Source organism: Lynx rufus, unplaced genomic scaffold (assembly GCF_022079265.1).
Source record: "Lynx rufus isolate CCGP_SWC_20201006 ecotype Redwood Valley unplaced genomic scaffold, mLynRuf1.p SCAF_23, whole genome shotgun sequence".
Lineage (NCBI taxonomy): Eukaryota > Metazoa > Chordata > Mammalia > Carnivora > Felidae > Lynx > Lynx rufus.
Genome location: NW_025814838.1, coordinates 10,168,741 through 10,184,615, shown reverse-complemented (window position 1 = coordinate 10,184,615; position 15,875 = coordinate 10,168,741). Strand labels below are relative to the sequence as shown.

The following is a 15,875-nucleotide window of genomic DNA, read 5'->3' as shown; positions in this document are numbered from 1 at the left end:
CTCGGTCCCCAGCCCTGTAAGTCTACAGGGATGATACTGACTTGACAGGGGGAATCATGATGAGTATTAGCGATAATATAAGTGAAGCCCCTCCTATGACGAGGACACAGGAGATAAAAACCATTACTTCTATTGGTTCTATGCTGCGGTAGCCAGCTTCCAAAATGGCTCCCAATGATCCCTAACTCCCAGTATTCACACCCTCCTGTAATCCCCTTCCCCTAGAAGGTGAGCTGGACCCACTGGGTCGCTTTTAGTGAACAGAATACGGCAAAAGTGACGGGACATCATTTCTAAGGTTAGGTTAACAATAAGACTCCGGCTTCCATCTTGCTCCCTCACGTGCCTGCTCTGATGGAAGCCATCTGTCATGCTGTGAGTTACCCCATGGAGAAGCCCACATGATGAGAAACACAAGAAGGTCACTGGCTGACATCCAGGAAGGAACTGAAGCCTCCAATCCCATGCATCTCCACTGCAAGAAACGGAATCCTGCCAACCGTTGACTATGTGCATAAGCTTAAAAACAGATCCTCCCCCAGATGAGCATTAAGATGAGACTGCGGGGGCGCCTGGGTGGCGCAGTCGGTTAAGTGTCCGACTTCAGCCAGGTCACGATCTCGCGGTCCGTGAGTTCGAGCCCCGCGTCGGGCTCTGGGCTGATGGCTCAGGGCCTGGAGCCTGTTTCCGATTCTGTGTCTCCCTCTCTCTCTGCCCCTCCCCCGTTCATGCTCTGTCTCTCTGTCCCAAAAATAAATAAACGTTGAAAAAAAAAAAAAAAAAAAAGATGAGACTGCGGCCCCAGCCAATACCTTGAGTGCAGCCTTGTCAGATAACCTCAGCCAAGAGCACCGAGCAACGCTATGCCTGGGTTCCTGAGCCATAGGAACTATGAGCTTAATAAATGTTCACTGTTTTAAGTCACTAAATTCGTTTTGCAGCAATAGATAACTAATACACCCTGAAAACAACCGATTAAATTCAACCAGAGTGGCACATGGAGCCTCTACTTAAACACCATGTCCTCTGGGAAGGCTTTCAAAATCCTCCTGAGTTAGGTGACCCTATTTCCTCATGTTTCCCTATTAGACTATAAGCTACTGGAATGATCATGCCACCAAAACTAACATAGTGAGCACTCATTACTATTTCCAGGTTGTAAGTCCCTTAGTCTTCACGACAAACCTATGAAGCAAGTACTAATATTGCCCATTTCATAGGTGAAGAATCTGAGGCTCAGAGGGGCCAAGCTACTTGCCCAAGTCTTCAGTAATTATGTGGAAGCGCCAGGAAACCTGGCTCCAAAGTTTACATTTGTAATAATCATGCTGTACAGTTTTATGGATCTTGCCCAAGTTCACAAGTGGTAAATGAATTCAAACCCAGGTAGCTGAATACCAGACATGAAGTTCTTAAAGACTGTCCTCTCTACATACCTTCTGTTTTTAGGACAATAAGTGGAATAGCCTCACCTGGAGATCATCAGGATCTGGAACACAACGTACCTGTAAACACTAAGCTGGCATTTTCCAGTTCTTCTTGGGGAACTTTGAAGCTGAAGGATTCATTGTAGAAAGGATCAATTGTTCCTCTTAAGAAGGATGTCTTCTTTGTTTTCACAAGCTTGAGTCCATGTACCAGCTGGATTTTCACAAACGGGTCTGGGAATCGGACACAGCATTATACAATGTTGGAGCTCATGAAACTCAATCCATCCATCCAACTTGCCATCTATCTGATAACCCAACCACCTACCCATCCTTTCGTCACTCTTTATCCCCATCAATCCATTTATCTTTCCATCCATCAGTCCAGGTATCCACCCCTCCTTTTGTTCATCCATCTTCCCATCCATCCGTCCATTATCCATTCCTCTCTCTTCCCCATCCAGCTGCTTATCTGCTCATCCCCTTCTCTCTTCCTCCAGCCATCCAAGATTTATTGAGCTCCTTCCATGTGTCAAGCACTGTATGCATTTAACAGATGAAGAAACTGAAGACTCAAGATAGGAAATGATCTACTTAAGATCAGACTAGTGGGAGAAGAGTCAGACCCAGAGCCTGCCCTCATTTTTCTGCCCCTAGAAACCCATTACCTTGTCAGTGAGCCCATAGCACATACGTAGGAGTATCAGAATAGTAACTATCATTCTTAGATCACTTTCTAGTTTACAAAGAGATTTGCGTACCTTATCTAATATTTGTTGAAACAATCCAGTGAGATGGGTACTATTATTATCTCAATTTTTCAGATGGAGAAATTGAGGCTTATGGAGGTTAAATAACCTCTTCAAGGTCACATCATTTGTAAGCAGTAGAATTAGGACTTGGTTCAGGCAGTTTGACTTTGGAACGCTTAATCATTTTATCATACTGACTTTCCCATGGTGATGAGTCTGAAACTCTCCAGCCTTAATACCATCCCCTCCAATGGCCCCTTCAAAACCTCTATTTTTATAATGTGGTTTTTGAGAATGCAAGTTGTCTTCTAAATGCAGCTGTCACCTTATAGCAAAAGTGATTTATTTTAGCTACTGTACTTAGAGGAGACAGTAGTTCCTCCACTGAGCTGAAGAGGTCCCAGAGACCCTGGCTACTTTCATGATAATATCCTTTGCTGTCAAGGGAGAAGCTACATACAGATGGAATGGAATCTGTTCCATTTCATTAAAAGTCATGCTTGAATTGGTTTGCTATACAGTCAGACACTTTAAATACAACAGTCTTTTCAGAGCTCGGATTTAAAAAGATTCACGGTCTACTTGAAATGAGCTAGGGAAAAAAACCTCAGGGTGTACCCCAGACGCCCAGAGACCAGAAGGTGTGGTCAGTGCACACTACCGCCACCTGGAGCATAGCATCTGCATTGCAGGCATAGCATCTGGATAGGCAAGTAACTTCCTTGGGGCTGCGTGTATACAAAGAGCATGCAGAGGTCAGTAGTTATCACACGTGGTCTCAGTCAAATCCCCAGTTCAAATGGGTTACTGAGATGGCATCATTTACCTGCCTCATCCTAAGAGACATCTGATTCTTTATTTTTCCTCTTGGTCTAACATCCTAGTTCTAAAAGCTATTTGTTTACCCTCACAGGGTCTTCTTAATAGTCTCAGGAATGCAGGAAAAAAAAATCAAGTCCCCATGTCAAACAAACAAAGGTGCTATGTTAAGGAAAGGGGGAAGGAAGGGTCACAATGTACCTGAACCTTGGCTCACATCTGTCTGAAGAAGTTGCTTGGCTCGAATGACGTCAACGTTCAGTCTCCCAGCACTTGGGAGATAATTCAGCGACAGAAGCAGCTCCCCCAGCTCTACCTCATTCTGCAGAGAAAAGAAAAGGTCGGGAAGTTGCTTTTTTCTTGTATTCCTTTTTGTACCTAGCTTGCAGGAAAGTGATTCCAGCAGCTTATGAATGGGCTTCTGTGGGTGGATCGTTTGACACTGGGTGCCTCTTTCTTGGGCTTCTCTTAGCCTCTGCCCTCAATCATCCCACCCACCTATCTCAGAAAGTTCTTTCTTTTCTTAAAATACTTAGCAGTAGTAACAACAAAGCACTGATAATGACAATAAATACATGCTACATATCAAGTACCGTGCTAAGCATTTTCTATGGAATAAGTAGTTCAATCTTCACAATGAGTCTGTAACATGTTACTATTAACTTTCATTTAATAGATGAGGAAACTGAGGAACAGGATAGTGAAATCCCACGTTCAAGGCCACACAGCTAGAAAATGGCAGCACTGGTGTTTGGACCCAGGGAGGCTGATTCCAGACACTCTGACCACTGTGCTTTTCTGCCTCCCAACAGAAGTGGGAGCACCTATGTGGGCAAGAAATCTGTTCTCAACCTGGAGTCCACAACAGAGCCCTGGCTTCTAGCCTCACTATGGCAACACTCAGCCAGTGACATCCCTTGTTAAAAAATACCCATTCCGGGGCACCTGGGTGGCTCAGTCGGTTGGGCGACCGACTTCAGCTCAGGTCATGATCTCGCAGTCCGTGAGTTCAAGCCCCGCGTCGGGCTCTGTGCTGACAGCTCAGAGCCTGAAGCCTGTTTCAGATTCTGTGTCTCCCTCTCTCTCTGACCCTCCCTCATTCATGCTCTGTCTCTCTCTGTCTCAAAAATAAATAAATGTTAAAAAAACCATTTTTTTTAAATACCCATTCCTTTGATGTCAACACTACCATGCTTGTGAGAAATTCACCCAGAGCCTGATTCCACACTTCCAAAAGTACCTGGAAAATAGGAGGCCCCACTTCTCTGTCCCATTAAAAAAAAAAAAAAAGTTATTGTAAAAACTTGCAACCATATACAGATTTACACAGGCCTGTGTAATGAATCTCTATATACCCACCACCCAGTGGTAACAACGATCAACATTTTGCTAAAGGATGTTTCATCGTGTCTTAGTCTGTACTTGTCTTTGTTCATACAACAAAATACCATAGATTGGGTGGCTTATAAACCACAAAAACTTCTCACAGTCCTGAAAGCTAGGAGTTCAAGATCAGGGTGCCGGCATGGTTGGGTGAGGGCCATCTTCTGGGTCACAGGGTTCTTGTTGTGCCGTCACATGGTAGAAGGGACTGGGGAGCAATGTGGGCCCCTAATCCCATTCAAGGGGGCTCCACCTTCATAACCTAATTACCTCCCAAGGGCCCTATCTTGCAACAGCATCACATTGGACGTTAGGATTCCAGCATATAAATTTTGGGAGGACACAAGCATTCAGAGCATAGCACATCTATACACCGACTTGCAAAAAATTTTAGCTGAAAGTTTTAAACCATGTCCCAGACATGATGTCATTTTACCTGTATATCCTTCAGAGTGTATCTCTAAATGACAAGAACATTAAAACAAATATTTTTAGTATGGGAAGTTTCCAATCATATTCAAAAGAAAGCAAAAAAGTATAAGGAAACTCCTCATGTCCACCATCACTCAGATTCAATAATTATCTTGATTTACTTACACTCTCATTCAACTCCCCATATCATTCTGAAGTAATTCCCAAACATCATATTATCTTATCTATAATATTTTAGTATATATCTCTAAAAGATCAGATTGATCTATTTATCCATCCATGTAACCACCCATGAGCTAGCCATCCTCCATCTATTTATTCATCCATCCATCCTTCCTCTACACATCATCCATCCATCTTTCATTCATCCATCAGCCATCCATCTTTCAGCCATCCATCATCCATCTATCCTTCTTTCATCACTCTGTCCATCCATCTGCCCACCCATAATCTCTATCCCTCTCGGTTATCAGTCATTCCAGCAAATTTACGTCAAGCGGCAGCTCTGGAACATAGTTTGGCACATGGTAGATACTCAATAAACATGCGCTGACTGCATCCACAGTCAAGCCAAAAGATTTCTGGGCTGAGTGAGTTAGTCCCCAAACAAGAAGTAACCTCACACATTACCTCAGAGGTTACAAACTGTCAGCCTATAGATAGATGCATTTCATTTGGCCCACATCAAGTTGAAACATAATAAGTTGCTAATTATTATAAAAATCAAGAATCAAGACATCACACTTTCAAAAAAAGTTCTGGATTTCTTGCCTTTCTTGAACAATGAAGGTCTGGCAAGGCTGGGCTCCACATCCCCACCTTGTAACATCTGGCCACAGTGCAGCCCACCCTCCCCACCCCCGGATGGGACCTGCCTGCTTCATTTCACTATGTCCCCATCTATCCTTCACTGCTTTACAGGCAAGCTTGCAGGTTTTTAAAGACAAGAATGGCCAACTCAGTGTGCTGATTCATCAGGGAAGTTCAGACAGCCCCTATACACAGCTGTAAGGGGTTTCCCCCTTGTTCTTTAAGGCCTGGAAGACGCAGTATCCTCAGAGCCTGACTCTGCAGACATATTTATCCTGAGGCGAGAAATGCAGAGAATTCTCCAGAGAGAAGCATTCATATCCTTGTAGACTTAGAGCAAAGACTTCCCAGGTTCTACAACTAACCAGCTGCTCAACTCATGATACAGCTCTCCAGGTAGGGATCATAAGGTGTACTTCAGTCCACTGAGCTGGTGAAAAATAAATTCAACACATCTAATGTCATCGAGGGTAATTCATTTAAAGATAGGCCCAACCAAGGGACAAAACTGTATGGCAGGAAATCAGCCTACAGAGATAGACCAGTGGTTCTCATATGGGGACAATGTTGCCGCCCCTAACTCCCCCGGGGACATTTTCCACTGTCTAAAGACATTTTGGGTTGTCACAACTGAGGTGGGGGACGCTAGGGAAGCTAGTGGGTAGAGGTCAGGAATGCTGCTCAACATCTTGCAGTGTACAAGACCGCCCCCTCCGCCCCCCAAAACAAAGAATGGTCCAGCCCGACATGGCAACAGTGCTCAGACTGAGACACGGGTTAGAAGAGACAAAGGGGGACAGATGTCTCTTTTAGGATAGCAAAAGAAGGAAATATCCGTCGACTCCATAGTTCCATTTCCAGGAATTACCCCACCAATGTACCTCACTGTGTGTCAAGATGTGCACACAAGGTCTCTGACCCTCCCCCACTCATGCTCTGTCTCTCTCTGTCTCAAAAATAAATAAACGTTAAAAAAAAATTAAAAAAAAAAATGGGGCGCCTGGGTGGCTCAGTCGGTTAAGCGGCCGACTTCGGCTCAGGTCATGATCTCGCGGTCCGTGAGTTCGAGCCCAGCCCTGCGTCGGGCTCTGTGCTGACAGCTCAGAGCCTGGAGCCTGTTTCAGATTCTGTGTCTCCCTCTCTCTCTGACCCTCCCTCATTCATGCTCTGTCTCTCTCTGTCTCAAAAATAAATAAACGTTAAAAAAAAAATTAAAAAAAAAAAAGATGTACACACAAGGATAATAAATACAGTATCATGACCTTGATAGATTGATTGTGGGCCATGCCATGCAAGGAGTGGGGAACAACATAGTCCCTGCCTCCATGAACATACACTGTGGTTGGACAGAGAGAGAGAGTAAACACTAAAACGACACAAATGGGGGCACCTCGGTTGGTTAAGCATCTGACTCTTGGTTTTGGCTCAGGTCATGATCGTGAGTTTGAGCCCCATGCTGTCATTGCAGAGCCTGCTTGGGATTCTCTCCCCCTCTCTGCCCCTCCCCCACTCGCACACTCTCTCAAAATAAATAAATAAACTTAAAAGAAAAAAAAAGTCACAAATGAGGTGATTTCAGATAATGCTGAATATGAGGGGTGCCTGCGTGGCTCAGTCAGTTAAGCATCCGACTTCGGCTCAGGTCATGATCTCATGATTCGTGGGTTCAAGCCCCGCATTGGGCTCTGTGCTGACAGCTCAGAGCCTGGAGACTGCTTCGGATTCTGTGTCTCCCTCTCTCTGTGCTCCTCCCCACTCACTCTCTCTGACTCTCTCTCTCAAAAATAAACATTAAAAAATTAAAGAAAAAATTTTTTAATTAAAAAAAAAAAGAAAAATTCAGCAGGGTAGGGAGATGAGGGACGTTTCTGGGGTGCGGGAAATACTCTGTATCTTGATTATAGTGGCAGTTACATGACATGCATGCATTTGCCAAAAATCAACAAGCTACGTATTTAAAATGTATGTATTTATCGTATGTAAATTATACCTTAATAAAGTTGATTAAAAGGGGAGATATGAAATAACCAAACAGGGAAGAATATTATTAGCATTTGTCAGATCTCGGACATGGTTACCTGGGTATTTGTTTTATTCTTTTAAGTTAGAAATATTTCATTTAAAAACATAACACAAACATTTAAAAAGCAAGCACGAAATCCTAGGCAGGGTAAGAGAATGGTGACTGGTGGGGCACATGTGGGGGCCGTCATGTCAGCCAGGGTGCTCAGGCAAGGCCTCTGTGAGGTGAGGTTTGAGGAAGGCCTAATGGAAGTGAGGTGGAGAGGGGGACACACCAGGCAGAGGGGTGGGAAGAGGGAGAGATTCAGGAAGAGAATGAAGGCCAGAGTGGCTGGAGTGAGCTAAGAGGTGGATTCTAGAAAGATCCATGGCAGCTAAAGAAAGCTGCCCAGAGGCTGACCTGTGGGAGTACGTCCACCCCAGAGGTCCTTACAGGAAATGGAAAAAGGAGCAAGGCCAGCTACAGGGCTCTCAGCGCCTAAGGGGCCCTCAAGCCCTTTCCAGAGTGAAGAGAGTTGCTCTTTTCCTCTCGGGGGGGGCCATTGACCAACCTTCAACAAGGCAGCTGCTAGTGTCATCCTCTATCTTCCGCTTTCTAAGAAAATTGTTTTTCATGTCAAAAAAAAAAAAAAAGCTCTTTTATTCCTCTTTCTCCTCGAAGGTTATGAGCAGCTGCTCTCTCCAGCTCTCCCCCACCCTCCCCTCCAACACACAACTATCAAGGTTTTCACGGTGTACTTTTCCAAGGGAAGTGGTCCCATTGATCCACTACTCCTTCTCTCTGCTTCACCTTGGGAGTGATCAATTTGCAAGACAGTTGTCTCAAATTCAGGGAACAGTTGGCAGAAATAAAAAAGAGGGCTAGTTGAGCAATATCCAAGGGTTCACTGATTTATTTAATTAACACTTATTCTACAGTTACTCAGTCCTAGGCACCGGGACATCATGATCGTGATAATTACGGCAAACCTGTATTGCAAAATCACCCTGGGGCAGGCACTGACTCTGGCTCATTTCTGCCCCTCAACAGCTCTGGAGGTTCCCACGTTAGAGGAAAGAATCTGGGCTCAGAGAAGCCGAGTGACGTGCTCAAGATCACATTATAAATAAGGACAGGAGGCAAGCTCAGCCCGCTCATTAACTCTTATAAAATGTGGCTGGTAAGGAAAGTACAATGCCACCAACAATTCGGCTTATGGGTGGGGAGCAGGAAAGATACAAAAACAAATCAAAATTCCAGTGGCCTCACACTCACTGGGTTGGCTAGAAAAACAACAACAACAACCAGAAAATAACAAGTGTTGATGCAGATGTGGAGAAATTGGAAGCCTGGGTGCTGCTGGTGGGAATATAAAATGGTGTCACCACTGTGCTACTTGTCTGGCTCTTCCTCAAAAGGATAAACCTAGAGTTACCACATGACCCAGCAATTCTTCTTGGTACTTCCATTCTCCCAAGAGAACAGAAAAACTTGTACGTGAATGTTCATGGTTGTGCACTATTCACAATAGCCAAAAGGTGGAAGTGGGCCAAATGTCCACCAATGGATGAATGGATGAACAAAACGTAGCATAACCATAGGACAGAAAGTTATAAAAGGGAATGAAGTAGTGATACATGCTACAATATTTTGTAGCTGAACCCTGGAAACATTATGGTAGCTGAAAGAAGCCAGATACAAAATCACTTATGGTATGATTCTATTTCTGAGACATCCAGAACAGGTAAATCTAGACTGACAGAGAGCAAATTGGTGGTTGCTAGGATCTGTAGGAGACAGGCTGGGGGCTAGCGGGACAGATATGGGGAGTGACTCCTTAGTGGGTATGGGTCTCCTCTGGAATGATGAAAATATTCTGGAACTAGAGAGAGGTGATGGTTACACAACACCGAGAACGTACTAAATGCCACTGAGCTGTATACACTTTAAAATTGTTAGATTGAGCGGCACCTGGGTGGCTTAGTTCGTTAAGCGACCATCTCTTGATTTCGGCTCAGGTTGTGATCTCGTGGTCACGGGATCAAGCCCTGCATCGGGCTCTGTGCTGAGTGAAGCCTGCTTGGGATTCCCCCTCTCCCTCTGCTGTCTCTAAATAAATAAATAATCTTGAAAACAAAAAGTTTATATTGACATTATGTAAATTTTACCTCAATGAAAACAAATCATGGGTCCTAAGTGTTAATGAGCCACATAAACCTGACCTAGTGCAAGACACAGTAAAGTACAACCCATTCTTGGGAGGGGCATGGTCAGGGAAGGCTTCCCAGAGAAGGCATTCAAGTTAAGTATTTTTTTAATGTTTTATTATTTATTTTTGAGAGAGAGAGAGAGAGACAGAGCATGAGTGGGGGAGGGGCAGAGAGAGAGGGAGACACAGAATCTGAAGCAGGCTCTAGGCTCTGGGCTGTCGGCACAGGCACAGAGCCTGACATGGGGCTCGAACCCACGAACCGTGAGATCATGACCTGAGCCAGAGTCGGATGCTTGACCGACTGAGCCACCCAGGTGTGCCCCTCGAGTTAAGTCTTTCTTTAAAAAAAAAAAAAATTTTTTTAACATTTATTTATTTTTGAGACAGAGAGAGACAGAGCATGAACAGGGGAGGGGCAGAGAGAGAGGGAGACACAGAATCCGAAACAGGCTCCAGGCTCTGAGCTGTCAGCACAGAGCCCAACGCGGGGCTCGAACTCACGGACCATGAGATCATGACCTGAGCCGAAGTCGGACGCTTAACCGACCAAGACACCCAGGTGCCCCACGAGTTAAGTCTTTCAAGATAAGTAGGATGGGGGCACCTGGCTGGCCCAGTTGGTGGAGCATGCGACTTTTGATCTTGGGATTGTGAGTTTCAAGCCTGCCATTGGGTGTGGAGATTACTTAAAAAAAAAAAGAGGGGCGCCCGGGTGGCTCAGTAGGTTAAGTGTTGGACTCCTGATTTTGGCTCAGGTCATGTTCTCACAGTTTACGAGATCAAGCCCCGAGCTGGGCTCTGCACTGAGCAGGGAGCCTGCCTGGGATTCTCTCTCTCTGCCCTCCCCTGCTCATGCTCTCTCTCTCTGTCTCAAAATAAATAAACTTAAAAAGGTAAGTAGGATGTATTAACTAACTGTATCATGGTAATCACTTCAAAATATATGTATATCAAATCATGACATTGTACACCTTCAACTTACATATTGTTATATGTCACCTATATCTCAATAAAACTAGGACAAAAAAGATAGGTAGGATTTTGCCCAGGAAATATTTCAGGGAAGGACACTCCATGCAGATGGACCCGAGTAACAGAACTGTGCACTGCAGTCCCACTACCCTTTGCTGTTCTGGTCCTGAAGTTCTTGATTTCAAAAGATAAAGTCCCAAGTAACTTGCTATTAACAGTAAAGCAGGCAAAGATGGTTACTAATTTGGATTTCTAAATAAATTAATGAGGATTCTCTTCACAAATAACATCACCCCCACTTATTTGTACTCTTGGTTTTTATATTTTCCTTTGCCTTTTAAATGGGGAAGATGATGCTGGCTTCACCCTCAGGCAGAACAGGTGTGTGCTGTGGATACCCTCAACCTCCATTTCAAGTAAAAAAAGAAAGGGGCGCCTGGGTGGCTCAGTCGGGTAAGTGTCTGATGTCGGCTGAGGTCATGATCTCACGGTCTGTGGGTTTGAGTCCCGCGTTGGGCTCTGTGCTGACAGCTCGGAGCCTGGAGCCTGCTTCGGATTCTGTGTCTCCCTCTCTCTCTGATCTCCCCTGCTCACACTCTGTCTTTCTCTCAAAAATAAATAAAAAAAACATAAAAAATTTTAAAAAAGAGAGAGAAATACATTTTGGGGCAAGAATTTAATATTTGATATTCAGAAATAATTCTGAAGTAATCACTGTGGAGAAAGTCAACCATTGCTGTTCTCTTGAGTGACTTATGATGACAGGTCCCATAATTTTCAGGGCTTGGGATCTCAAGGTTGTATCTCAGCCCAGCCCCCAAGAAAGTGGAGGGTTCTCACTAAACTCAGGGCCTTTGTTCCAGAATGTGTGACACATCTGAACAATAACATCCACTCAGACATCAAAAACTACGGCTCTAAACAATCTGAAGGCAAAAATGTCCCTGGAGGACTCCTGAACACAGCATCTTCCTTGTCCCTCCTCCCTAGAAATATCCGATGCTAAATTTGAAAGCTGACCGGCGGCCAGATGGTAAGGAACTTAGATTACAGAACAGAAAAAGCAGGACCATCTAGCTCAATAACTCCCCAACCTGCCCCACCCTCCCCAGAAGAATCATGGAATTTATGGTGATCTTTGTGGACACCTATGAAGTATTGGCCCCTGAAACTTACATCAACCTGGGGCAATTTTTCCCTCCCTCACACCTCCAGGGACATTTGGCAATGTCTGGAGAGATTTTTTGTTGTCACAAATTGGGAGGGGGTTGCTACTGACGTGTGGGGGGTTGAGGCCAGGGATGCTGTTAAAAATCCTAAAAGTGCAGGATACCTCCACCCCAACCCCCCAACAAAGAATAATCTGGCCCAAAATTATCAACAGTACTGAAATATTAACTAATATTCTCTTCGTATCCATGATTCTAGCCTGGACAAATGTTAATACCAACCAAAGACTGAATTTTTCTCCAATAGATACGACGAGAGTCTATTCACGACCTCAGCTAAGCTTGTCTTGGGTCTTCTTCTCCAGATTGAAGGAGGCCAAAGTACCAGCTGGAAGCCACATATCAAGTACAATTTCTATCCTTCTGCTTCCTCTTTGAGCCTTTCTTCTTTGCTGTAAGCAGAAACCCAAGCACCCGACACAAAACCCAGGAAGTGGGCTCAGCCTCCCCAGGAAGAACGGATTGCTTATTCTGGGAGATTGCTTATTCTCCAAGGCTATGAAGTCTCCCTTCTCCCACCCAAATTTAGTCAGATAAGGTTGGCATGTCAGAGCTGGATAATTTGGTCCAACACTCTGGTTTAGAAAAGAAAACAGAACCGGGCCATTCTCTTGCTTCCCTAATTAACACCCTCCATCCACTGCTCTTAGAATGAAATCCAAAGTCCTTAGCCTAATCTAGGGGTGCCTGGCTGGCTCAGTCAGAAGAGCATGTGACTCTTGATCACATGGGTCATGGATTTGAACCCCACCTTGGGTAGAGAGATTACTTAAATAAATAAACTTTAAAACAACAACAATAACAAGTCCTTCGCCTCATCTACAACAAGATTTGTCAACCTCGGTACTATCTGGGGCTAGATCATTCTGTCTTGTGGGGGCAGTCCTGTGCACTGTAGGATGTTTAACAGCATTCCTGGTCTCCATCTACTCCATGCCAGTAGCATACCACCCCCAAGTGTGACAACCCCAAATGTCTCTCTACATCACCAAACATCCTCCGAGGGCAAAACCCCCCAACTGGGAACCACTGCTCTGCCAGGATCTAAATAATTTGACCCCAGCCTACACCTCAGACCTCACCCGCCAGCCCCATCTGCCTTCTTTCTATTCCTTGAAAACAAGACCATTCCTGCCGCAGGGTCTTTGCACCTGCTATTGCCTCAGCTTGGGAACATCAACTCAAACATCACCGCCTCAACCACGCTTTCCAAGACCACCCAGCTGAAAATAGTCCCCGAGCCTCCCTCCCTCTCAATTGCTTGTTTTCAGCACCTACTTTATTTCTGATAAAGGCACTTTGTCCTTATCTGATATTTTCTGGTTCTCCATGGAGGCAAGGACATTATCCATGCCTTCACAACACACGGTGGAACTTCAATCCAGATGACCATGAGAACGAGCTATGCAGCCCTGACGTGGAGGCCTGCTACCACTACATCACGGTCCAGAGAGGGGGCCCCGTGTCTGTTGCCTGCCCTCCGACCTCAAGAGAAGTGAAGACCTCAAGAGAAGTGAAGCGGAGTTGGCAGACAAAAGCCAGGGGACAGGTGCCATTTCTACCTTTTCTCATGTTAACGCAATGTCACAAATAAACAGGCCTGGTTTCCTTTTTTAAGAGTCCGATGAGCTGAATTTGGTTGAGCCACGTGGGGTGGGCTTGGGAGGATGGAAATAGACCATCTGTAAATTACTCAAAAGAATCCAGAAGCCATCCTCTCCGCAACCCCCCAGCAGCCGGCTGGTACAAACGCTGCTCCGTTCTCTACCCAGACAAAAATTCGCTCTCCCTGCAGCCTTTGAAAACAGCTAAATTCTAATCAATAAAAAGGAAATCAAAGAAAACCATTTGGGACAAAAGACACTTTCTGGGGAAAACAACAGCCTGGCTCTCCTCCTGAGACTCGTCCTTTTAAGTGCTTCTAAATGGCGCTCTGGCTCTGGCCCTTGCTCACCGAGCAGAGGGTTTCAGAGGTATGCACACAACTTTTAATGAGGCCCGAAGAAGCCTGCTCTGTGTTTCCCTGACTTTATTCTCATGTGTTGGGAGAAACCCTTTGTCTCTTAATTTACTGTGTAAACAATTAAAATAGGAACGGATTTTTTAAAAAGCGAAATCCAACGATAATCCCAGCACTTTACACGTTTCATCAAATGCGTCCTTTTCTCCACTGCTGCCCCACCCCCATCCCAAGTGTGTGGCTTGAACTCATGACCCCAAGATCAAGAGTCACATGTTCTACTGACCAAGCCAGCCAGGCACCCACAAAGCTTCATTTTTAATTAGTTATTTATTATTATTTATTTATTTACTTACTTATTTTTCATTTATTTTTGAGAGAGAGGGAGAGAGAGAGAATTCTGAAGCGGGGCTCGAGCTCACCCGATGTGGGGCTCGAACTCATGAACCCTGAGACCATGAGCTGAGCTGAAGGCAGATGCTAACCTGACTGAGACCCTTAAGTTTCATTTTTAATGTCTATGCAGAATATTCCATTAGGCTGAAATACTGTAACTTATTTTAACCATTTTCCTATCGCTAGGTACTTAGGTTATTTTTTTTTAATTTTTTTTAACATTTATTCATTTTTGAGAGTGAGAGAGACAGAGCATGAGTGGAAGAGGGGCAGAGAGAGAGGGAGACAGAATCCGAAGCAGGCTCCAGGCTCCGAGCTATCAGCACAGGGCCCAACATGGCACCCAAACTCACAGACTGCGAGATCATGACCTGAGCTAAAGTTGGATGCTTAACGGACTGAGCCACCCAGGCGCCCCAATTTTTTTTTTTTTTTTTAATTTGAGAGAGCACAAGCAGAGGAGAGGGGCAGAGGGGGAGGAGAGAGAGAATCTCAAGCAGGCTCTACACTCAGCATGGAGCCCATTGTGGGGTTCCATCCCACGACCCTGGGATCATGAGCAGAGCCAAAATCAAGAGTCAGATACTCAACTCACTGAGCCACACAGGCACCCTGCTACGCACTTAGGTTATTTTTAATGACCTAAAATTGAGCACTTTGGTATTTTTCTTCTTTCAGATTACATCCTTCCAATAAAACCCATCAGTGGTATTACTGGGTCAAAGAATATATCAAGATATATAAAAAACATCCAAATATTTTTTATGCTGCTCAATATCAACTGCCAGACCAGCCCAAAGGGCTAAAATAACTTCATGGCAACCAGCAGGATAGAAATCTCCCCACAAAGTCACCAGCACCGAACATTAACATTTTAACACATGGGTATGGGATCTGTGGGGCTGCTGAAATATTTTTTGTTTGTATTTCTTTGACTGAATATCTAATCATATATTAATTTAACTGCATTTCCTCTTTTGCATGAAAATGTTGACAGTCTTTCTGGGTGAGTTCAATGCCCTGCTATATGCCCACGGCTGCCTGACAACATACATTTCCCACTGGAATGTGTCTACCTGTTCCTGTCAGCCATTCTAAGTATTCCTGTCCACTGGGTATCTTATTTTGCATTTACTTTGTATTTCCCTGGCTGCTTTCACGTTCATTGGCTATTTATACTTTTAAAAGACTCTGCTCATTTCTTTGTGCCTATTTTCTATTGGGTATTTGTCTTTCTCTTATTAATTTACAAAAGGCCTTTAAATATTATGGATACTAAACTACCCACCTGTTATGTGTTGTTATGGATTGAATTGTGTCTCTCCCCCACCCTCAAATTCATGTTTAAGTCCCAACCCCTAGGATCTCAGAATGTGACCTTATTTAGGAATAGGGTCCTTACAGATGTAATTAGTTAAGATGAAGTCATATGGGAGTAGGGTGGACCTCTAATCCAATATGACCATTGTTTTTATAAAAAG

General features: G+C 44.5%; 1 protein-coding gene across 1 annotated transcript in view; it reads right to left on the bottom strand.

Annotated features, from left to right (window-relative positions):
- Positions 1–15,875, bottom strand: part of SYT17 (synaptotagmin 17) — a 78,478-nt gene that overhangs the window by 31,394 nt on the left and 31,209 nt on the right. Inside the window, exons 4-5 of the mRNA XM_047087811.1 lie at positions 3,200–3,320; positions 1,506–1,661 (exon numbers count right to left, since the gene is read on the bottom strand). Of these exons, the coding sequence (XP_046943767.1) occupies positions 1,506–1,661; positions 3,200–3,320 (277 nt within the window). The remainder of the gene's footprint in view (positions 1–1,505; positions 1,662–3,199; positions 3,321–15,875) is intronic.